A 24588-nucleotide genomic window follows, 5' to 3' on the forward strand; every position below is an offset into this window, starting at 1 on the left:
TTCTGTAGTTGATTTTTCCCCTACTCTTCGTTGGAAGAGCAGAAATCTGTTAATGTTTTTAATGTCTTTGACACTATTTGAAAAACACTTTAATTTTAAAAACTAGAGGCTCAGTGCACGAATTCGTGCACAGGTGGAATCCCTCCACCTGGCCAGCAATCGGGGCTGATCAGGGCCAACTGGGACCGGCCGGCCAGGGGGAGGGACCGTGGGAGGTTGGCTGGCTGGGTGGAGGGACCGTGGGAGGTGGACCAGCCGTGGGAAGTTGGCTGTGGGAGTGCACTGACCACCAAGGGGAAACTCCTGCATTGAGCGTCTGCCCGTGGTGGTCAGTGTGCATCATAGTGATCAGTCGACCAGTCGTTCGGTTGTCCAGTCATTCAGTTGCTTAGGCTTTTATATATAGAAACTAGAGGCCCAGTGCATGAAATTCCAGGACTGCTGGCTCCTAACTGCTCGCCTGCCTGATCGCCCCTATCAGCCTCTGCCTGCCTGCCTGCCTAATCGCCCCCAACTGCCCTCCCCTGCCGGCCTGACCGCACCCTAACTGCTCCCCTGCCGGCCTGGTCGCCCCCTAATTGCTCCCTTGCCGGCCTGGTCACCCCTAACTGCCTCTGCTTCGGCCCTGCCATCGTGGCTTTGTCCGGAAGGAAGTCGGACGTCCAGAAGATGTCCAGTTGACCCGGTCTAATTAGCATATTACCCTTTTATTAGTATAGATAATAAGCTTTGAAAACTTTGGGAAGGATTAAAATTTTATGAAGGTTTAAGCTATTATCTTGATAAAAAATTATGCAAATAGATTTAGATAAAAATATATTATGAAGTGTACCATTAATAATTTTGTTAATCCTCACTTGAGGATTTTTTCCATTGCTTTTCAGAGAAAGTGGAAGGAAGGGAGGAAGGGGGAGAGAAAGAGAAACATCAACATAAGAGAGACACATCAACTTGTTGCCTCCCGAACACACCCTGACTAGGGGTGAGGAGCGAACCCTCAACCCAGGTGTGTTCCCTTGACCAGGAATCAAACCTGCAACTCTTTGGCACATGGCTCGATGCTCTAATCACTGAGAAATACCAGCCAGGGCACCATTAATAAGTTTAAGTACTATCTGGCATATTTTTGGTAGAGTAGATAAAAATATTTTTATTAAAAAATTTAGTTGTAGAGCAAATGACTTAATAGTTATTTCTTTTAGCCTTTTTTTTTTTTTGTCCATTTAATTTCTCTGAAATTACCAGTATCATGATCAGTTTGGACCCAGTCAAGTAATTGATATGTTTAAGGCTGTTTGAATATATTTCCTTATTTTTATGTTTTCCTTATGGTATCACAGTTTTCATCATTAAAAACAGACTCTTATTTTTCAAAAAAAAAAAAAGATTGGAATCGGTGTGAACAAGGTATCTTGAGTGTATGCAAAGGACCCACTAACCACAAAGGCTACAAAAAAAGAACTCCCTATTTGGGGCTCATAATCTAATTAGGAAAATTCACAGGAAAATACATGAAACTATGCCCTGAATATATTGAATGTGTTACAAGAGGTAGAGTGGTTGAATACAACACTCAGGCATTTTATTAAGGACAAACTTTGGACAATGCTTTGGAAATTGGTCCTATGGATGGTAATGAGGCAAAGGAAAAGCCAAGTGTACATATGGAACAAGAGTCACGAACAGCGCTGCTCCGTTTTTCCTTTTCATCCCTAAGGAGATCCAAAATAAACAGTATTAAATGGCACATCACTATAGCCTAGGGAATATTTTTGTTGCAATGTTATTTTTAAGTTTGCTTATTGATCAGGGTGAATTCAGAAAAACTGTGTTATCCTTAACTGAAATTGTCCAAGATACGAATTAATGGAAGATCCCAATCAAGCTATTGAATGGTTAATGCAGCTGATCAGTGTTGTTCCAACTGATTCTAGAGCTCTTTCTAAACTAGGAGAATTATATGATAGTGAAGGAGATAAGTCACAAGCATTTCAATACTACTATGAGGTAGGTGGATAATCTTCTACTTTTTAGCTTTTATGAATTGTTTTGTTAAATGCAGTGGCCTTTTAACTTACAGTTTTTTAAATTGTTGACACTATTACAGATGTCCCCCAATGTTCCCCCCTTTTCCCCACCTTCTACCAGCCCCTGCCCCTCCCTCTGGCCATCACTACACTATAGAAATGTTTATTAGTTTTTAAATGAATAATGATTTAAAATTAATGCATTTGTGGAATATAAAGTTAGTTGTTTATTAATTTTAATAAAAAATGAAGTTAGTACTGACTCATTTTTCTCTTGAAGCATGATTTTCATGTCTTTTTTATTCTATTACATATTTAATTTGACTTAGATTATGTATCAGTACATAAAAAAGATAGTCAAAAATGTGTCAAACAAGTCTTGTTTTCTAAATCTTGTATAGTTTCAAAGTCTTTTGAAGTGCATATGACAGCTCCTACTTCTTTTATTAAAAAATTCTACACTAGATACATTAATCCACTCAATAGGTAAAATGTCCAGGAAGTAAATTATGCATTGCAACTGAAGTTGTATTGTTATGTTCTGTATTTTCTCTAGTCATACAGGTATTTCCCTTCTAACATTGAAGTCATTGAGTGGCTTGGAGCCTATTATATTGACACCCAGTTTTGTGAAAAAGCCATTCAATACTTTGAAAGAGCCGCTCTTATACAGTAAGTAACCGTTTTTTTGTTTATGTTTAATTAAATGTCTCCTGATAGGATTTTATTTAATTTATAGAATTAGAATGATAGAGACATTAAGTTCATGAACAAATATAAATGAACATTCATTATTTCCATTTTCTTCTGTTATGTTCCATTTTACTTGGTTTTTATTGTGATAAATATATTTCTTTTTTATGCGAAAGTTTTAAAAATACCTGCTTTAAAATACTTTTCTTTATGTATTTTTCTTATTCATATCTCAGCAAACAAGTATTGTTTCTTTATCAGCCAGAAAAATTACTATCTCATAATCGTCACAGGATGTAAAGTACAGCATATGGAATGTAGTCATAATCCTAATATATAAACACTCAGGATCCGTAACATCCAAAACGACCGAAGGCTCGACCAACTGGAAGTCAGTGCTGGGTTGCCGTGGTGACCTAGCACTGACTGCCGCCACTGCGGGCGCCCCAACCCAGCACTGACTGCAGAGGGGGCTGTGGATCAGGCCCGAAGAGAGGTCTGAAGAGAGAAGCAGGGTCTCATCTGTAGCCTCCATGGCAGCTGTTGATCAGCACTTGCCTCTCTCTTTTGCTCCAGGCCTGGCCAGCAGCTGCGCCTCTCTTTCTCTCGGACCTCTGCTGGGGCTGCTGATCAGCCCCACCTCTCTGATCAGGCCTGTTGATAGGCCCAGAGACACTGACTGGCATAGAAACCGACCAATCAGAACCAAATCTGGGTGAAGTGCAAGGAGCCAATGGCTGCCTAGGAGGTGGAGCTTTTGATGCTGACTGGCATAGAAACCAACCAATAAGAACCTAATCTGGGTGAACTGCAAAGGCAGAACCTAAGGTGGGGGCTGAGGAGGGGTTTTAAAGGATACAGCTGTTTGGTGTAAGGTGTAAGAAAGCGGTTCAATTTTTTAATGACCGGTTTGGCAGTATAGTGCATATGGCTGGCTATCAGTCCAGATATAGGGATTATGTATTTTTGTCTGCCAAGAGCATCTCCTCCTGATGAAAAAGGCTAGCCCCCCCCCCCCCCCCCGCCCGCCATTTAAGCAATCCTATCCTATATAATCTACCTATACTACTAAAAGGGTAATATGCTAATTAGATTGGGTCAACTGGCCATCTTCCAGATGTCTGACTTCCTTCCTGACAGAGCCATGGTGGTGGGGGCCAAGGCAGAGGCCGTTAGGGGAGATCAGGCCTGTAGGGGAGGGCTGTTGGGGGCAAGATCAGGCCAGCAGGGGAGGGCAGTTAGGGGCAATCGGGCAGGCAGGCAGATAGGTTAGGGGAAATCAGGCAGGCAGGCAGAGGTGTTAGGGGCAATCAGGCAGGCAGGCAGAGGCAGTTAGGGGAGATCAGGCAGGCAGGCAGGTGAGCAGTTAGGAGCCAGCAGTCCCAGATTGTGAGAGGGATGTCGGTCTGCCGGTTTAGGCGCAATTCCTGTGGGATCAGGCCTAAACCAGCGGTTGGACATCTCCCAAGGGGTCCCCAATTGGAGAGGGTGCAGGCTGGGCTGAGGGAACCCCCCCCCCCCCCCCCGTCATGCATGAATTTCATGCACCGGTCCACTAGTCTATACAAATTATAGCCTAGGGTCATCACAACCAGTTGGACGACCGATCACCATGAGGGGACCCCGCCTGGATCGGGGGCGTGGCCGACCTTCAAACCACCGGTGGCCTCTAGCCCAGGCCAGGGCTGCGCTGGGGACCAGCATGTACAGTGCAGTCTTTTAAAAATAAAGGGCAGCTTCTCGAAGTGCAGTCACCAAGGCGCAGCTCCACGCAGGCTCACTGGGCCCACCACCAGGTGCGGGAAAGCAGAGTCCGGGTGGGAGTGGCCCAAGCGCGTGTGGCTGGGTAGCCTCAGGGGCCATTCAGATGGACCGCGCTGGACAGCGCCAGTGGGCTGCGCGGAGGGCCGCAGAGGTACAGAGCTGTTAGGGCATGGCCCGCAGGGTCAGCGAGGCTGGGGTGCCGGGTAGGCCCCAGGTCCTCAGGCGCCACCAGGGGAGCGTGGCCGTCCAGCGTGAACGCGGATGTTTAAACGTGCATAGAGAAACTGCTGCAGTACCAACATGGCTATGTCGGTTCCCCGAGCCATCTGTTGGTGCCCAACTGCAGGCTTCACTGTGGGGCGTAGGCCCGAACGTGGGCCAGGACGTGGCCTTGGCAGCCGGATTCACCCCTGGCATCTCCTCAGCGTCACGACGTCACCCGCAAGTGGCCATCGCTGCTGGTCTGTGGGCCCGGTGAGCCGGCGCCGTGCATGCTCGGGGCAGCGCTCTGCGTTTCCGTGGAAAGGACACCGTATGTGATGGTGCTGTTGATTCCTCAAGGTTGAAACGGGGCAGCCTGAACTTGCTTACAACATGATCTTTTCTCCGTATGTTACCGCACAGTCTTCTCGGGCTCAGGGAACTGGCAGCCACTGGAGCGCCAGCTTGGCCAGCCCACACAGCCAGGTGCCACAGGGAGCACAGAGATGCCAAAGCCCCAACGGAACCCGTCGCGAAACAGACCCCAGTTCACATACTGGAGCGGAAACAAGAAAACAGTGGCACCTGTTGGGCCTCAGCGGGGACTGTGCCCGCGGCCTGTCTGCAGGTTCCTGCGCCCTGGCCATGGCTCAATGGCCGAGGAAGCTCTGTAAGCCTTGATTCTGGAGTTACGGATCTTAGCAAGTGGGCAGGTGCACAGAGGTGGAGTCGGAAATAGCAAGGTTAGACTGGGCATTTATACACATATATGCCCATTTCCCCCGTCTTTTTCTGAACTGTTTGAGAGCATGCTCTACACGTGACAGGATGCCCGGATACTCCCCTGTGTATTTCCCAAAAGCAGACACTCCTACCACGTGAGGAAATCTCCATTCAAACGGTATTAAGGTTCAATCCACAGACCCCATTTGAATTCTGACAACTGTGTCAACAATATTCCCCCCCAGGATCCCATCCACCTAGGACGGGTCCTCTGTCATTCCTGTCCCTGATAGTTTTTCAGTTTTAATTAAAAATAGGCTTTTGCCCTAAAAAAATTAAATAAAAATAAAGACAGACCCGCTGGCGTTCCAAGGCACCTCCTGGTACTGGCCACCCCGTCCCCACCCCCACCCCGCGCTGAGCCTGAGGCTGAGTGGCTGGGGTGGGTGTGGGCCTTGTGGGTGGAGAGGTTCGCGCTGAAGCCGGTGTGGCGAAGCCGGTTAACTTTGCTGGGGTGTCCGAATTGGACTGAATGGACTGCAGCTGGCGGCGCTGGCCAGGTTAAGCTCCAGGAAGATGTTTTTTAAGAAGAGTGGGCAAGCCTGTTCTCCCAGTAGAGTTCTGATCACTGGGAATGATGTGAAGGGAGGCCTCCAGAAGGCTCACATTTATATGACCGAGCAGGAGAAGAGCCTACAACTGCATCTCTGCTCATAAGTCAATGCGGGGCTCATCGACTCCCTCTACTGGCTGGCACGCATGCTCGAAGAAGGAGAGGGCCTGCTGTATGTGGCAAGGAGGCTGGTGAGGTTTGCCAGTGAAGACATAGGTCTGACAGACCCATTCGCATTACCACAAGCAGTGGCCGCCTACCAGGGCTGTCACTTCATAGGCATGCCGGAATGTTAGGTGCTTCTGGCCCAGTGTGTAGTCTATTTTGCCAGAGCCCCAAAGTCTACTGAGATGTATAGCCCCTACAACAACGTCAAAGCCTGCCTGCGGAACCACCAGGCGCTTCTGCTCCCCCCTCCACGCCACCCCCAGCTTAAGCCCTGTCCCGCTGCACCTGAGGAATGCGTCCATCCGGCTCATGAAGGACCTGGGCTATGGCAAGGGCTGAAAATATAACCCCATGTCCAGCGAGCCTGTGGACCCGAAGAATTGAGAGGAATGGATTTCTTCAAGCAGAGGCGATGCTGACTGTTTGAGGCTCTGACAGCAGAAGGATGTTACTTTCTTTCCCTCCTCCTCCTCCTCCTCCTCCTCCTCCTCCTCCTCCTCCTCCTCCTCCTTCTTCTTCTTCTTCTTCTTCTTCTTGGCCAGAAATAGAGTAAATGGATTTTGAAGTTGGTTTCCTGGTAAAAGTTAAAACAGCCCAACTTTTTGTGCCAGAAATTTGAGTGTTTCTTAAGTGGAGGCACAGCTACTTCAGCTAAGTGTGTGATGTTGAATTGTGTTCATTTGCACTCTGCAATGGTTAGGCGTATGGAAGTGTCTGGCAGCTTTGTGCAATGAATTAATGTTATAAGGAATTATTTATTTTGTCATAGTATTGGAATCATAATGTTATTTCAGAATTGAGTTCTATAGGATTTTTTTCCCTTTAAAAATGTATATTCTGGGTACTTTTAATTGGTAAAAAAATGCAATTGTGATTTAATACTGCATAGTGTTCTGGGTTATATTTTTAATATGCAAAGGTCTTATGAGACAATAAAACTATTTCAAAGTAAAAAAACAAAATAAAACAAAAAACTTTGCTGGGGAGGCCAGCGGGGCTCCGGCGTATTCTGGGGCAGCCTGTTTATGCCGGGACCCGGGTGCACGGCCGCTGTGGGCATGTGCTGGGAGCCTGGCGCAGGCATCATATGGACATTTGTGTGTGAAAAGGTGTGCACACACCTTTGTGTGCATAAATACATCTGTTTCGGAAAATGGCGGCTGAATAGAGACGTGTTCTGAGCCTGGTCCTGGGACGGAGAGTAAGAACAGCTGAGGTTCTCACGGGGAGTGTGTGTTGGCAAGCTAAGAGACAGCTTAACTCCAGGAGAAGGTGGGGGAGTGCTAGGCAGGGTTCCCCTGACAGTGCAGCACCCACAGGGGCTGCGGGCTCAGAGGGGGAAACCTCGCCACCTTGCAAGGGAAGGAGGATTTTATTGGAATCCTGACTCTCCGCAACAACGGCAAACACTGAACAGCTGTGAGCACCAGAACACCGGAATAGACGGATCATACCTCAACATAATAAAAGCCATATATGACAAACCCACAGCCAACATCATACTCAATGGGCAAAAACTAAAACCATTTCCCCTAAGAACAGGAACAAGACAGGGATGCCCACTCTCACCACTCCTGTTCGACATAGTACTGGAAGTATTAGCCATTGCAATTAGACAAGAAGAAGAAATAAAAGGCATCCAAATTGGAGAAGAAGAAGTAAAACTGTCCTTATTCACAGATGACATGATATTGTACATAGAAAACCCAAAAGACTCCATCAAAAAACTAATAGACTTAATAAATGAATTCAGCAATGTAGCAGGATACAAAATCTATGGCATTTCTATACACCATAGATTAACGCCAAAAAATCTATGGCATTTCTAGACACCAATAGTGAACTTACAGAAAGAGAGACTAAAAAAGCAATCCCATTTACCATCACACCAAAAAACCTAAGATACCTAGGAATAAACTTAACTAAGGAGGTAAAAGACCTATACACGGAAAACTACAGGACACTGAAAAAAGAGAGCGGAAGACGTAAACAAATGGAAGAACATACCATATTCACGGATTGGTAGAATCAACATCATTAAAATGTCCATAGTACTCAAAGCAATCTACAGATTCAATGCACTCCCCATTAATCCTTTGCACTCGCTTGCTTCATTCTACTCGGGATTTAATTTTTTAAAGACCCCAGATTTTACAAAGCGCGGCAGTAGAATAAAAAACTGGAGTTTCTTTTCATACAAACTTATTTATTTGAATTTTTTTATATTTCAAATTATTGATACATTCAAAGAGTATAAAAAGAGCTGCTACCGATGCTAACCGTGTCGAGTCACACTCGACATCTGAGTGCAAAAGGTTAAAATACCAACAGCATATTTCACAGACCTAGAAAGAACTCTCCAAAAATTCATCTGGAATAAAAAAAAAAAGACCCCAAATAGCCACAGCAATCCTGAGAAAGAATAATAAAGTAGGAGGGATCTCAATATCAGACCTCAAGCTGTATTACAAAGCCACTGTTCTCAAAACAGCCTGGTACTGGCACAAGAACAGACACATAGACCAATGGAATAGAATAGAGAACCCAGAAATCGACCCAAACCACTATGCTCAATTAATATTTGACAAAAGAGGCATGAACATACAATGGAGTCAAGACAGTCTTTTCAATAAATGGTGTTGGGAAAATTGAACAGATACATGCAAAAAAAAAATGAAACTAGATCACCAACTTACACCATACACAAATATAAACTCAAAATGGATACAGGACTTAAACATAAGATGGGAAACCATAAAAATACTAGAGGAATCCACAGGCAACAAAATCTCAGACATATGCCAAAAGAACTTCTTCACTGACACTGCCCCTAGGGCAATGGAAGCTAAAGAGAAAATTAACAAATGGGACTACATCAAAATAAAAAGCTTTTTTACAGCAAAAGAAACCATCAACAAAACAATAGGAAAGCCCACTCTATGGGCGAACATATTTGCAAATGCTATCACTGATAAAGGTTTAATCTCCAACATCTACAGGCAGCTTATGCAACTTAATAAAAGGAAGATAAATGATCCAATAAAAAAATGGGCAACGGACCTAAATAGAATCTTTTCAAAAGAAGACAGAAGGAAGGCCAAGAGACACATGAAAACATGCTCAAAGTCACTAATTATCCGAGAGATGCAAATCAAAACAACAATGCGGTACCATCTCACACCTGTCAGAATGGCTATCATCAACAAATCAACAAACGACAAGTGTTGGTGAAGATGCGGAGAAAAAGGAACCCTCGTGCAGTGCTGGTGGGAATGCAGACTGGTGCAGCCACTGTGGAGAACAGTATGGAGTTTCCTCAAAAAAACTAAAAATGGAACTCCCATTTGACCCAGTAATCCCACTCCTGGGAATATATCCGAAGAAACTAGAAACACCAATCAGAAAGGATATATGCACCCCTATGTTCATAGCAGCACAATTTACAATAGCTAAGATTTGGAAACAGCCTAGGTGCCCATCAGCAGATGACTAGATCAGAAAACTGTGGTACATCTACACAATGGAATACTATGCTGCCATAAAAAAGAAGGAATTCTCATCATTTGCAGAAACCTGGATGGAATTGGAGAACATTATGCTAAGTGAAATAAGCCAATCAATGAAAGAAAAATATCACATGATCTCACTCATTTATGGATAATAAAGAACATTATAAACTGATGAACAAAAAGATAGATACAGAGAGAGTAAAGCATCAAACAGACTGTCAAATTAAAGGAGGAAGGTTAGGGAGAGGTGGGGGAGATAAGAGATCAACCGAAGGACTTGTATGCATGCATATAAGCATAACCAATGGAAGCAAAACTCTGGGGGGTGAGGGCATGTATGGGTGTGGGGTGGGGGGGACAATGGTAAGATATGTACACATATAATACCTTAATAAAAATAAAGAAATAAATACATCTGTTTCTCAGAAGCGTACCTGAAAAGGTGCTTTATCTGTAATAGGCAGTTTTCAAAATGTAATCCAGAGCAAGGGATCTGTAGCAAAAACACGCACATGAGAAAAAGTTTTTGATACTAAACCCAAAGCTGTAATTAAAAGTGTTTATACCCAAATGTACTGTGCATCAAACATATGGTGATATTTATCATCTGGTGGGTCTGTTTGAAAGGTTTGGTCGATTAGTTCTCATTTCACAAAAATAAAATAATGTGCCTAAGTGATTACTAAATATATACTTCTAAGGCAAAGCAGTTTACCCACTTTGTGTACTTTTTGCATGTGTGTAGCACATCAAGGCTGTTTATAAAGAATAACTTGGATGATGTGACAATATGGTTGAGAAAGGGGGTGTGGACGGTTGTTTTTAAAAATTAGGCACCTCACAGTTTTTAAGACAAACGTGTTAACCTAAAATCTTCAGAAGGCAGGGTCAGGAGTCTCTTAAGACCTTTGTATAGGCCTAAGACATAAAAAAGCAGCTACCTTTTTAGGATGTGGCCTAAAAGAAACCTGTTATTTTCAGTTATTACTGTCTTCAAAGTAAAATAACATTTTTACTGCCTTTTTATGTGAGGGTTTTTTTTTTTTTTCATACTTTCATTACAATATTTGAAATAGGTGTTGTCATTATTTTAAAGCAATAGTTTTTTCCTCTCAGTATCAGATACCTAAATTTTCACACAAACCCCAAAAATGTTTATTTGAAGTAACTTATGCATCTGGACTCCAGGTGGCCCAATTCAACATTACACACTTAGCTGAAGTAACTGTGCCTCCACTTAAGAAACTCTCCGGGTGCCGACAGGGGAGGGCATTTGGGGGCGATCAGGCCGGCAAGGGAGCAGTTAGGCATCAATCAGGCCAGCAGGGGAACGGTTAGGGGGTGTTCAGGCTGGCAGGCAGAAGCAGTTAGGGGCAATCAGGCAGGCAGGCAGGCTAGCGGTTAGGAGCCAGCGGTTCCGGATTGTGAGAGGGATGTCCCAGATTGGAGAGGGTGCAGGCCGGTCTGAGAAACACTCCCCCCCCCCAACAATGCACGAATTTCATGCACCGGGCCACTAGTCTACTCTAATAAAAGAGAAAAATGCTAATTGATCGTACCTCCGCTACGCCCACAGCCAATCAGGAGTGATATGCAAATTAACCCAGCAAAGATGGCGGGTAAATTTGCATATGCAGGCGGCAGGATCCAAGCCAAGATGGGGACCCAGGCAGGCGGCATCGGGCGATGCCCCTGCCGCCTGCCTGGGTCCAAGCCACCCTGCCTCCTGCATGGGTCCAAGCCACCCTGCAATCACGGGAGAACAGGGCGAAGAGCCCAGGCTGAGCCACCCCACGATCACGGGAGAACAGGCCAGGCCAAGCTGCCCCACGATCACGGGGCAAACAGGCCAGGCCCAGCCGCCCCGCGATCACGGGGCAAACAGGCCAGGCCCAGCCGCCCCGCGATCACGGGGCAAACAGGCCAGGCCCAGCCGCCCCGCGATCACGGGGCAAACAGGCCAGGCCCAGCCGCCCCGCGATCACGGGGCAAACAGGCCAGGCCCAGCCGCCCCGCGATCACGGGGCAAACAGGCCAGGCCAAGCCGCCCCACGATCACGGGGCGAACAGGCCAGGCCGAGCCGACCCGCAATCATGGGGCAAACAGGCCAAGCCCAGCCGCCCCACGATCATGGGGTGAACAGGCCAGGCAGAGCCTGGCCAAGCCGCCCTGCAATCCCAGGCGAAGAAGCCGCTCAGCTGACCAGCCTGGGCTAGGGACCTGTTGGGGCGGGTGGTGCGGAGTCCAGGGCCTCTAGCCTGCAGCCATGGGAAGTCTCCCTCTCCCCAGAGTTAGGAGCACCAGCCCAGGTCTACCCAGCGGCCTGGTCCTGACTGTGGGGGTGAGTTCCTACAGGCTGGGGTTTGATCCCCACGCATTAGCAGTAGGAGACCAGTGCCTTTGTTAGTGCTGTGTGTCTGGATTTTAATTGGACAAATGCCCAGCGTCCCGGGCGCCAGCTTAGCAAAATCTTTTAGGAGGAGAATTCTGTATGGGTTTCCTCAAATTCCCTCAGCCTCTACTCACCCCTCTGTAAAGGCACAGAACATGTGAGGCCCTTAAATAAAAATCAGAGGTCTCCAGCAACAGTGGGCCTCTCTCATCACAGTCAATTGGACTGGATGGCATTTGAGTATTTATCTAGGCACCATGACAGAGAAACACAAGCTCAAGTCATGATCTTTGCCCTTAAAAAATTAACAATCTTATTAGAGCGAGTGGATGATAAAAGCGCAGTAATAACATCAGAATGTAAGGCAACAATACAGAGAGGAACAGAGGCAATTGCTAGATGATTTTCCAATAATTAGTACAAAGAGTATGTGCTATGAATTAAATTTAAAAAAAATATATGTGTGGAGGTAACTGCTTCATGAATATGGCATCCCTTCCTATTTTAAAGGGAGCTGAGTTCCATGTGAACTGTGTACTATGCTATGATATCTGAGGCACAGGATAAGGGAGGCCCTAAATGTATTGTGCTTTGATATTTGAGTCATTCTTTATTGTTCAATGTAATTTATTTCTGTTTGCCTCAGTTTTGTAATAGTTAAATTACTAGAATAATACATCTTGCTATAAAATATTACTAGAAGATCAAATGATCAGGTGACATTTATTGATATTTTCTATAAATGAACACAATCTCTGGTATGCTAAAGTGATAGGTATTATAAAAATATCCAGATAGAGAGACCTACAGGCTTGATTACAAGTGAGGCTTACTATCACAACCCAAATTTATTGCTTACAAAAAAAGCAGGGAGCCAACTAGAAACTGAACCAAATATAAGCCCTTGAAGGGCAAATGTAAATTGGATAAGCTTTGCTATTACAAGAGCTAGAAGAAAAAATTCAGATGCAAGAATGAAAACCACATTGCATCCACGCTAAGTAGTTATTAAAGAAAAAGAATGGTATACTATGAAAATACTTAATACAGATTGTAAAGACATTTGTTCAAAGAGGATTTCCTAGAGTAGGTGATATTTCAGTTAATTTTTTTAAATGTAAAGAGGTTAGCTAGATAAGAAAATGGTGTAGGGGTCCCGAATTGCAGAGGGTGCAGGCAGGGCTGAGGGACCCCCCCCCATCCGTGCACAAATTTTGTGCACCGGGCCTCTAGTATTACAATAACTATGGATGGTGTCAGGTGAGCACTGGAAATATCAGAGGAGCACTTTAAATAAAATATATGATTGTCTATTCACTATGCTGTACACCTGAAACTAATACAAAATAATATTGAATGTAAACTGTAATTGAAAAATAAAATTTTTAAAGAGAAAAATAAAGTTAAAAAAAAAAGAAAAAAAGTTTTTTACTTCCCCAGAAAAAAAGAAAATTACTATCTCAGTTCCAGAACAAAGTTTCAATTCTGAAATAATTTTCAATTTTAATTGATATACATTGTATATTAAAAATTAAACTTTTAAAGATATCTTTAATTTTATATCAATGTTTTGTACATGTATGTTTCAAAAATAATTAAAATACTAGTATATAATATTCTGCTGTTTATTTGGCCAGATTTAATTTTAACATTAAATATGACTTTGAATCATTTGAATGATAAAGGAATGCTTAAAAATTTGAGTGATCTCTGTGTAGAATTTGTATTATATAATTAATTTTTATGACATTTGTTTCACTAAACATTTTGAGAATTATAAAACGAAAAGCATAGGGGGATAAGCTTTAACTTAAATTATATGCTCTAGATATAGCTGCAGAGATACTGTACTGTAACCTTTTTATTATACTTAATCCTAATTCTAGCCCTGTTAGCTCAGGTAAGACCCTTTCTCCTTTGAGACTCCATCTACCATTGTTCCCATATGAACGTCACATGTTGACCTCATCTAGTTCATGCTCTCTACCTATCCCATCAGTAGTCTAGCCTCACAAGTGTCAACCTCCCCAAATTCATTGATCTAGAATAGATTAACTCCCCGTCTAGATCTTACCTGATTGATTACCACCCAGCATATTTTTACCAATAAAATATCCTATCTAATAAAAGAATAATATGCAAATTAACCACCACTCCACTACACCCACAAGCCATTCCCACCAGCCAATCAGGAGCAAGTATGCAAATTAACCCAACCAAGATGGCTGCGGCCACGGAGCAAGCAGGAGGCTTGGGTTTCCCCGGAAATGGAGGAAGCCAAGCTTTGTGCACACCCTGGCAAGCCCAGGCCTCCACTCAAGGCTACAAAGTTTCAATTATAGAAGATAAATAAATCCCAGATACCAAGGCCTCCGCTTGGGTCGCCAGGGATCGTGGCCGGCCTGCAAACCACCACAGGCCCCTCGCCCAGGCTGCCCCATGCCCCAAGAGAACCCCCACCCTGATTCAGGACACCCTTCAGGGCAAACCAGGCGGCCCCCACCCGTGCACCAGGCCTCTATCCTCTCTAATAAAATGGTAATATGCAAATTAACCATCACTCCGCTACATAAGCCACGCCCACCAGTCAAGCCACGCCCACCAGCCAATCAGGGCGAGTATGCAAATTAACCCCAATCCAAGATGGCTACAGCCACAGTGAGCAAGGTTTCCCAGGTAACAGAGGAAGCCAAGCTTTCCATAGCCGTTGCAGGCCTAAGCCTCCACTCAAGCTACAAAGTTTCAATTATAGAAGGTAAACAAATTCAAACAAATGGCGGCAGAATGGAGCTTGAGAGAGCAGGCCAGGGTTGTCGGCGGCAACAGGGGAAGCAAAGCTTTCCGCACACCCTGGCAGGGCTCACCCGCTTAAGGCTACAAAGTTTCAATTGTAGAAGGTGAATTAACTGCCACAGAAATGGCTGCCGGAGCCCCAGGCTTGGCTCCGCTCCAGGCTACAAAGTTTCAATTGTAGAAGGAAAATAAATTCCAAATACCAGGCCTCCCCTTGGGTTGCCAGGGGGCGTGGCCGGCCTGCAAACCACCACAGGCCCCTTGCTCAGGCTGCCCCACACCCCAAGGGAACCCCCACCCTTATCTGTGACCCCCTTCAGGGCAAACCAGCTGGCCCCCACCTGTGCACCAGGCCTCTATCCTATCTCATAAAAGAGTAATATACAGATTGATCATCACTGCAATACACAATATAGCTGCCCCCATGTGGACACAAGATGGCCACCACAAGATGGCCAGCAGGAGAGGGCAGTTGGGAGGCACCCGGCCTGCAAGGGAGGGCAGTTGAGAGGGACCAGGCTTGCAATGGAGAGCAGTTGGAGGTGATCAACCCTGCAGGAGAGGGCAGTTAGGGGTGACCAGGCTGGCAGAGGAGGGAAGTTGGGGGCAAACAGGCTGGCAGGGGAGCAGTTAAGCATCAACCAGGCTGGCAGCAGAGTGGTTAGGGGGTGATCAGGCTGGCAGGCAGAAGCGGTTAGGGGCAATCAGGAAGGCAGGCAGGCAAGCAGTTGGGAGCCAGCAGTCCTGGATTGTGAGAGGGATGTCCGACTGCCCGTTTAGGCCCGATCCCACCAGGATTGGGCCTAAACGGGCAGTCGGACATCCCTCCAGCAGTCCCAGATTGGAGAGGGTACAGGCTGGGCTGAGGGACAACCCCCTGCCGTGCACGAATTTCGTGCACCGGGCTTCTAGTCCTATATAATAAAAGAGTAATATGCAAATTGACCATCACTCCAACACAAGATGACTGCTTCCATGTGGTCAAAGATGGCTGCCCCCATGTGGACACAAGATGGCTACCACAAGATGGCCAGCAGGAGAGGGCAGTTGGGAGGGACCAGGCCTACAAGGGAGGGCAGTTGGGGGTGATCAGGCCTGCAGGGGAGGGCAGTTAGGGGTGACCAGGCCGGCAGAGGAGGAAAGTTGGGGGCGACCGGGCCTGCAGGGAAGGGCAGTTGTGGGGAACCCAGGCCTGCAGGGGAGAGCAGTTGGGGGGGACCAGGCTTGCAGGGGAGGGCAATTAGGGGTGACCAGGCCTGCAGGGGAGGGCAGTTAGGGGCAAATAGGCTGGCAGGGAAGCAGTTAGGCACCAATCAGGCTGGCAGCAGAGTGTTTAGGGGGTGATTAGGCTGGCAGGCAGAAGCGGTTAGGGGCAGTAAGGCAGGCAGGCGAGCAGTTGGGAGCCAGCAGTCCTGGATTGTGAGAGGGATGTCCGACTGCCCATTTAGGCCTACTTGGATCGGGTAGGGTGCAGATTGGAGAGAGTGCAGGCTGGACTGAGGGACACTCCCCCCCCCCCCATGCACAAATTTCGTGCACTGGGCCTCTAGTTTTATTATAACACCCAATTGTCTAAACAACCTCTCTTCTTCCCCACCCCTACTCTCAGTGTACCTCTCTCGGGTAAGACCAAGACCTCCAGTCTCTTGACCCTCCTTCCTCTCACAGGCTCTTCAGGCTTTAGTTCTGAACCTATCCTTCCTAGGCTGCTTCATTGTTCACATCTGTGCTCTTTCTTGCCAACATTCTTTAATTACTTTGCTGTCCCATTTGTCCCCCAAAATTTCATGCCTTGATACAGCCTTCCCACTCTTGTTTGCAGCCTGGGAAGATCTATCCTACATAGGTAAACTGATGCCACACATATTTGTGTTATGTGAACACTGCTCATCAATCTGATGTGTTTCTCATTAACTCCCCTTTTTATTTCCCTCACAGATCACCTCAAATTTTCTATTTTGTACTTCAGTTTACCAGGAACTCCCCTAATATTTCCCTCACCCTGCTTCCCTATAAATTTGCTTCCACTTGCATCTGGATTTGCCTCATTCTGACTAAATGACAGAGACATTCCATATGCATTGGTTACCTCTCCTCTTCCTGAACATTTATTTTTTGTTCCATACATCAGAATTTCCACTTTATGGAGGGGTGCTGGTTTTTTTGCCTTAGTAAGAGGGTTTGGAAATAGATGATGGTGATGGTTGCACAACATTGCGAATGTAATTAATGCCACTGAATTGTGTACCTAAACATGGCTAAAATGACAAGTTTTTGTTATATCTGTTTTAATAATAACTTTTTAAAATTATTAATGTAATGTATCTAAGCTTTTGAATTACACACTTTAAATGGGTGAATTATATGTTACATGAGTTATGTCTCAAAGCTGTTACAAAAGGATACAAGCTATGTTAGCTCATTCATATGAAGTTCAGAAACAGACTAAGTTAACAGTTTTAAAGTCAGAATGATAGTTACCTTCACAGGTGAAGGAGGGGATGGTGGAAGGGAGCGAGAAGGACACATCTGGGGTCTTGGCAGTGTCCTGTTTCTTGAACTGCAGAGCAGTTACATGTGCGTTCACTTTATGACAATTTACAGAGCTGTACAGCTATGTTTTGTGTGCTTTTCCATGTGTTATACTTCACAATAAAAGATTTAAAAGTTTAAAAAAAAGACAATACAAATCAAGAAAGGAGTGCTGCCCCACCCTAGTGGCACCATTTGGAAATGTGGGGGAGGGGCGTTTTATGGTCTTGATGATGGGGACACACAGTGGGTATTAGGTGGGCAGCTGCCTGAGATGGTGAACACTCAGTAATGTGTAGAGGATTTGCATAGTGAACAGTGTCACCCCAAATGCTAACAGCACCTTCCACCAAACACGGCACTAGAATAGAGCATGTTAATCGTATGGCTTTGTACTGAGACTGTCATCTTAAAACTCGAAAGTCTTTTCTCTGGGGCCATTTGATGTGTTCAAGGGAAAGTGTCAACCTGACTGCTGCCATCCCTGTAGCTGGAAGGGGCCTGGGCTTAGGGTCTCACTGTTCCAGAAGTGACTTCTCACTTCATCCTCCAGTTTTCATTTCTCACCTCGAACCAGCCTGAGCCCTGATTACAGCCTCCCTGAGTAACTCTGGAGCATGGGGCCAGCTACCTCCCAATAACATTGCTAGTCTGTCTTCCTGTTGCAGTTCCTTGCCTTGTTCTCCCTCCTCTGTCCTGCTGTTTCCAGTTCTCCAGCATTTCTGGAGATTTTCAGGGAAGATCTGCTCCTTCTCATATGCCCTTTGTACACCCTTGAGTTTTAGCTTTTTCTGCCCTGCTGAAGGCAGTTTCTATCTCCTTCGTCCATCACCCATCATCTGTCTGTGGCTTTATACCATTCCAGTTTCTTCTGAGATGGAGCGTGAGACTGCCTTTCTCCTTGTTTTTTGGGGTTAATTTCTAGAAGAGACATTGCAACGTAAAAAGTCTTTACTCTGCCCTCTTAAAACCAAGTCATGATTCTCTTTCAGGTACTTACTTATTTATTCCAAACACAGAAATAATTCTTCCTGGTGTCAGTTTTCAAACTTCATCTCATTGCTTTGTGGAAGTGTGAAATAAGGGGTTACCATGGGATATTATACTGGTATATACTGTTGGGGGTGTGACCTTAGACATAGCTCTTACCCTTGGCTGGTCTGTTTCTTTTTTTAAGGTGAATGGATAGAATGAAATAATATCTGAGGCCACTTCTATTTCTAAAATGCCATAATTCTCTAACTTAAAGCCAAGTCATTGCAGATTTAAAATACTTAAAGCCTTTAGTACAGCTCTGTGTTTATTATACTGTGCTAGGCAATTTATAACCAATTTGCTATAATTTTTTGGTACATTATTTTATGTCTTACTTATGCTATCTGTAAAATAATGGTACTTTAGTTTACTATGAGGATGGAGGAGAAAAATAGGCATTCATTCAAGAAATGAACTTGGCACAGTTGACATAGTTCAATGATTGAGCATTGACCTTGAAACCGGGAGGTCAAGGTTCGATTCCCAGTCAGGGCACATGCCCAGGTTGTGGGCTTGATCCCCAGTAGGGGGCATGCAGGAGGCAGCCAATTGTTATTTCTCTCTCATCGATCTTTCTATTTCTCCCTCTCCCTTCCTCTCTCTCAAAAAAATCAATAAAAACATATTTTTAAAAATTTCGCAGTCCTGAACTTGAAGGAAGCAATCAAGATATGTAATAGAATATGCAAAGGAGGAGGACTTAGTGAATATTGACACCCGGTATGTGTCAGGCCTCATGCCTGGTCCTTCATATACAAAGGCTATGCTATCCTCACAAGTTTATGGATCAGTAAGGTTCAGAAACCTAAATAGCACTGCATATGAAAGAAACTGTAGAGTCTTGAGCAAGTCCATGGAACAGTCTCTCCCAGCCTGCCCAGCAGACAGTGATGAGATCAGCAGAAGCCTCCAGTGGAGGGGCTGGCCTGTGCCGAGAACCAGAGTGTAGACATGTAGCATGCAGGCATTCCGTGTTCCTGTCTGAATTTGTGGTAGCAGGGCATGGTGGAAAACTCATGGAGAGGCAAAAAACGACAAAAAGTGAGTAAATGGGATTGGGATCTTAGATTATCATGCAGTTGAAGGAGAGGTGATGGGTTTTAAGGAGGAAAATAATATTGTTAGATGTATATTTTATGTAGATGAAAGCAGATGACTGTGTAGGCAGTGGATTTGAGGTTGAGTACTAGTAACTTGCATAGGTAGCAGGGCTATGACCTGTGTGTTTCAAGAGCTGGTGGGTTACCGTCCAGTTGAGTAGGAGCCATAACTACAAAGCTATCAAGTATAAATAGAAGGGAGATTCTAAAAGGAAATAAGAAGTGCATTGAAGTCAGAGAAACCAAGATGGCGGCATAGGTAAACACCTAAACTGCAGCCTCGCACAACAATTTCAAAAATACAACTAAAAGACAAAACGGACATCATCCAGAACCACAGGAAAGCTGGCTGAATGAAACGCCCACAACTAGAAGGAAAGAGAAAACCACAAGGAAAATCAGAGGAGCCGTAAAAGCCTGAGGTACGGAGACACGAGCGGAGACACGGGAGTGCGCGCGTGCGGGAAGGACGGAGCCGGAGAGGACGGGGTGGCTGAGTGCCTGGCTGGCGTTCTCTAGCAGGAAGGAGATAAAAGCTCCAGATTGCGCTGAACCCAAGCTCCGACTGCACTGAACCCCAGTTCTGGGCGAGACCCTGGGAAGCCAGGCTCATACTGGGGGAATCTGGGCTGTAAGGTGGAAACTCAGGGGAGTGGCAAAAGGCAGAGCTCCGGAGGCATGCACGTGAATGCACGCAGAGGACGGACTGTTGACTGTGCCGCTGAATTGCCTTAGCGGGAAGGAGACAAAAGCTCCAGACTGCGCTGAACCCCAGCTCCGACTGCACTGAAACCCAGTTCTGGGCAAGAATCTGGGAATCCAGATTCATTGGGGGAGAGACTAGATTGTTTGGCAGCGGGCGATACTCCAGGGTGCCTTTCTCTCAGAGGTGCTTGCAGGGAGTACAGAGGGACACTGAGGGACACTGAGACCCAGGAACTTCATAGGGCGGGGCTGATGGGAAGCCAAGGCTGTAGGCTCCACCCTAAAACTCTGCCCCATTGAAGCTGAGCACAGGCTTTTACAATTTTGCAAGTCTAGTCGAATAAGGCTGTATCCCGGCGTAGACACAGCTGATCCTCACAGCCAATTGGCCTGGAGGTCACATCCTCCCAGTGTACCAACAGCAATCAAGGCTTAACAACACCAAGACTTTGCACTCAGCCCACAAAGGGGTGTACCAAGAGTGACCACCTAGGGAGATTGGGGAAGCTGAGCTACCGGCCCCTATAGGTCACTGACCACACAAAGCCACTCCATCAACACAAGGAGGCAGCCAAAATTTGGAGACACCGAAGCAGGTCATGAATAGAAGAGATGGAGGAAAGTAATCTAATGGGTGACACAGTGTTCAGAACCACATTTATAAGGTACTCAAGAATCTTCTAAAAACCACTGATAAACTTGAAGAGACCTTCAAGGACCTTAATGAGAATACCAAAAAAATGGAAAAGGACCAGTCAGAAATTATGCATACACTGTCTGAAATAAAGAATATACAGAAACTCAACTATAGATCACCGTACCCCAAGAGTCAAACCAAAGATCTGGAACATGAGGAAGCAAAAAACACCCAACCAGAGAGGCAGAAAGTAAGAAGAATCCTAAAGTGTGAGGATAGCATAAGGAGCCTCTGGGACGGCTTCAAGCGTACCAACATCCGAATTTTTGGGGTGCCAGAAGAAGAGAGAGAGCAAGATACTGAAAACCTATTTGAAGAAATAATGACAGAAAACTTCCCCCACCTGGCGAAAGAAATAGACTTACAAGTCCAGGAAGCACACAGAACCCCAAACAAGGGGAATCCAAAGAGGACCACACCAAGACACATCATAATTAAAATGCCAAGGGCAAAAGACAAAGAGAGAATCTTGAAAGCAGCAAGAGAAAAACAGTTAGTTACCTACAAGGGAGTACCCATACGACTGTCAGCTGATTTCTCAACAGAAACTATGCAGGCCAGAAGGGAGTGGCAAGAAATATTCAAAGTGATGAATAGCAAGAACCTACAACCAAGAGTACTCTACCCAGCCAAGCTGACATTCAGAATTGAAGGTCAGATGAAGAGCTTCACAGACAAGAAAAAGCTAAAGGAGTTCATCACCACCAAACCAGGATTACATGAAATGCTGAAGGGTATTCTTTAAGAAGAGGAAGAAGAAAAAAAAGGTAAAGGTAAAAATTATGAACAACAAAAAGACATCAAATACATACCTACCAACAAGTGAATCTAAAAATCAAGCGAATAAAAAAATCTGAAGAACAGAATGGACTGGTGAATATAATAGAATCAGGGACATAGAAAGGTAGGCGACAGACGATTCTCAGGGGGAAGGGGGTCTGCGGGGTGCAGGAAGAGATTGGACAAAAATCTTTCACCTATGGATGAAGACAGTGATAGGGGGGTTAGGGTGTGGGGTGGGGTGGGGAATCAGGTGGAGGGGAACTATGGGGGGGGGGGGAGGAACACCTGTAATAATCTGAACAATAAAGATTTACCAAAAAAAAGTGCATTAATTATTCCCTAGTGCTTTATATCTTTGAATCTTGTTTTTCTTATATATTTTTAATAGTCTTTAGAAATCCTGATTATGGTTATTTATTTTAGAAAATTACTTTTAAGGGGAAGGGAGGGATGAATTGAATTCTTTTTTCATGTTTTTATTGATTTCAGAGAGAGGAAGAAAGAGGGGGGAGAGAGAGAAAAACATCAATGATGAGAGAGAATCATTGATCAGCTGCCTCCTGCACACCCCCTACTGGGGATTGAGCCTGCAACCCGAGCATGTGCCCTTGACTGGAATCGAGGCTGGGACCCTTCAGTCCACAGGCCAACACTCTGTCCACTGAGCTAAAACAGCTAGGGCTAGAATACTTTTTTATTCTCTCTTTAGTTGAAGCCTCATTGTTCAAACACAAGGTCAAAATTTGCCTCTTAGATGCCAAATTTGCAAGCCTAAGCCTAAATTTCTAAGCCTAGGTATAAGATTATGGCAAAACTAATAATAATGTTTAAAAATAGCAGTCATTGTGGGGTGGGGGAGGGACGGGGACATATGTATTATTTTCAACAATAAACAATTTTTTTTAAAAAAGAATAATAAAAAAATAGAATGCAGTGGTCTTTAGCCAAACAGGTTAATATTTCTCATAAAAATTTCCAAATAAAGGCATGAACTGGATTGAAGGGCTCTTAAATTTAAAATTATTAATATAAATATGACAGATAATAATGAAGTTGTATGTATGCTCTTTTCAATAATAAAGATGATCTAATCAGAGGTTAAAAAGTAATTGAAAGATAGTACAGATTTGTAGTTTTATAAGTATGTTTGACCATCTCAGATTATTTTTGTTTTCTTTCTAATTTCATATTATTTATTTCTCTTATAGGCCCACGCAAGTGAAATGGCAGCTGATGGTAGCTAGTTGTTTTAGAAGAAGTGGTAAATGCTTTTATTTATTTTTTACATATTTTGCTGCTTCTGTCTTTTAGGTAATTATGCATAAAATGTGTTTCTAATTGCATATTTATTTATTAAAACATTAACTTTTGATAACTACACATATTTGAAGCATTATATGAAAAACATAATAATTACTACAGACAGAAAAAAGTTATACTTTAAAAGTAGGTCTTAGTCATGTATTTCAATACCATTATTAGACACAGATTCATTATTTCTCCAAGTTAACTTGTAATCATTTTCACAAGTTAGCTACAGAAAAACAGGCATTCTGTACATATCAATTTATATTCCACTAGAGGCCTGGTGCACGAAATTTGTGCACTGGGAGGGGGGATCCCCTCAGCCCAGCCTGCACCCTCTCCAATCCGGGACCCCTCCGGGGATATCCAACTGCTGGTTTAGGCCCGATCCCAGGGATCAGGCCTAAACCGGCAGTCAGACATCCCTCTCACAATCCGGGACCGCTGGCTCCTAACTGCTCACCTGCCTGCCTGCCTGATCAACCCTAAATGCCTCCTTGCCAGCCTGATCACCCCTAACCACCTCTGCCTGCCAGCCTGATCACTCCTAACTGCTCCCCCCCCCCCCCTCTGCTGGCCTGTTGCCCTCAGGTCGCTCCCAACTGCCCCCTCTGCTGGCCTGTTGCCCTCAACTGACCCCCCTGCCGGCATTCTTACCCCACTCAGCCTGCTGTTCAGTCATTTGGTCGTCCCTCACTAACCCCCCTGCCGGCCTTCTTGCCCCAGGCAGCCTGCTGATCATTATTGTTAATGTGATGGTGTCCTGGACAATTTGCATATTCCTCTATTATAGTATAGATTTTCTGCCACCTAATTCTAAAGTCCTATGTGTGTGGCCACATTAATGAGACCATCTCCACCTTCCTGAGGAAGGCCCAGGACTGGAACACTGGATTTGTATTTTTATACCAGATATCATTTGTGTTTCTAGCAATTGCTCTACTAGGTTCTGTGCTGTTGACCCCTGTCCTAAAGGGTAGCGATGTTAATAGTTTTGAACTGACGTGAATGATGTTTAAAATACAGAGATTGAGCAGGAGACGAGCATTAACAAATATGTGATCCCTCTTGTAGAGCATACGTATGACCCAGGAAAAGAAACTCCTCAATCCCAGGGAAGCATTTGTTATAAAAGTGTTAACAGGGTTCTCTTGCCGAGTGCTATAGCTTCTTTCTTGATGGATCTCTGTGAGCTCCTTCAGAATGCTATCAAAATACGTATTCTGTGTCATCCTCAAGTCATTGAGAGGGTTGATCTTTAATGTGACTGTGTGTCCTATCGAATAACGTACAACGTATATACTTTATTTATCTCAGCTGAGTTCTGATTGCCTCTGTTCATTTCCACATCAGTCATATGTAGAGTGTACATACGTGGGGCATTCTGAACAATTTAAAGACATATACCTCCTTGAGTTATTGAAGGGCAGGTTAGAAAAGAAACTAATATTTATTGAGAACCCGCTGTGAGTTCTATGCTTCCTCTCTATTTGATTTCATTCTCACAACAACACTTTGAGGTTAGTACAGCCATCCTTATTGAGTCC

General features: G+C 44.8%; 1 protein-coding gene across 9 annotated transcripts in view; it reads left to right on the forward strand.

Moving 5' to 3' along the window:
• The window catches only part of IFT88 (intraflagellar transport 88), a 208697-nt gene that overhangs the window by 112567 nt on the left and 71542 nt on the right, over nucleotides 1-24588 (forward strand). For 7 of the 9 annotated variants that reach the window (XM_079775667.1, XM_079775659.1, XM_079775663.1 and 4 more), the window contains 3 exons: nucleotides 1857-2007; nucleotides 2584-2699; nucleotides 22945-22997. In XM_079775667.1, coding sequence (XP_079631793.1) covers nucleotides 1857-2007; nucleotides 2584-2699; nucleotides 22945-22997 — 320 coding nt within the window. Of the gene's footprint in view, nucleotides 1-1856; nucleotides 2008-2583; nucleotides 2700-3296; nucleotides 3718-5108; nucleotides 6560-22944; nucleotides 22998-24588 lie in introns of those variants that run through there. The other 2 variants (XM_079775665.1, XM_079775666.1) reach the window with 2 other exon arrangements.

Source organism: Cnephaeus nilssonii, assembly GCF_951640355.1.
Source record: "Cnephaeus nilssonii genome assembly, chromosome: 6".
NCBI classification, from domain to species: Eukaryota; Metazoa; Chordata; class Mammalia; order Chiroptera; family Vespertilionidae; genus Cnephaeus; species Cnephaeus nilssonii.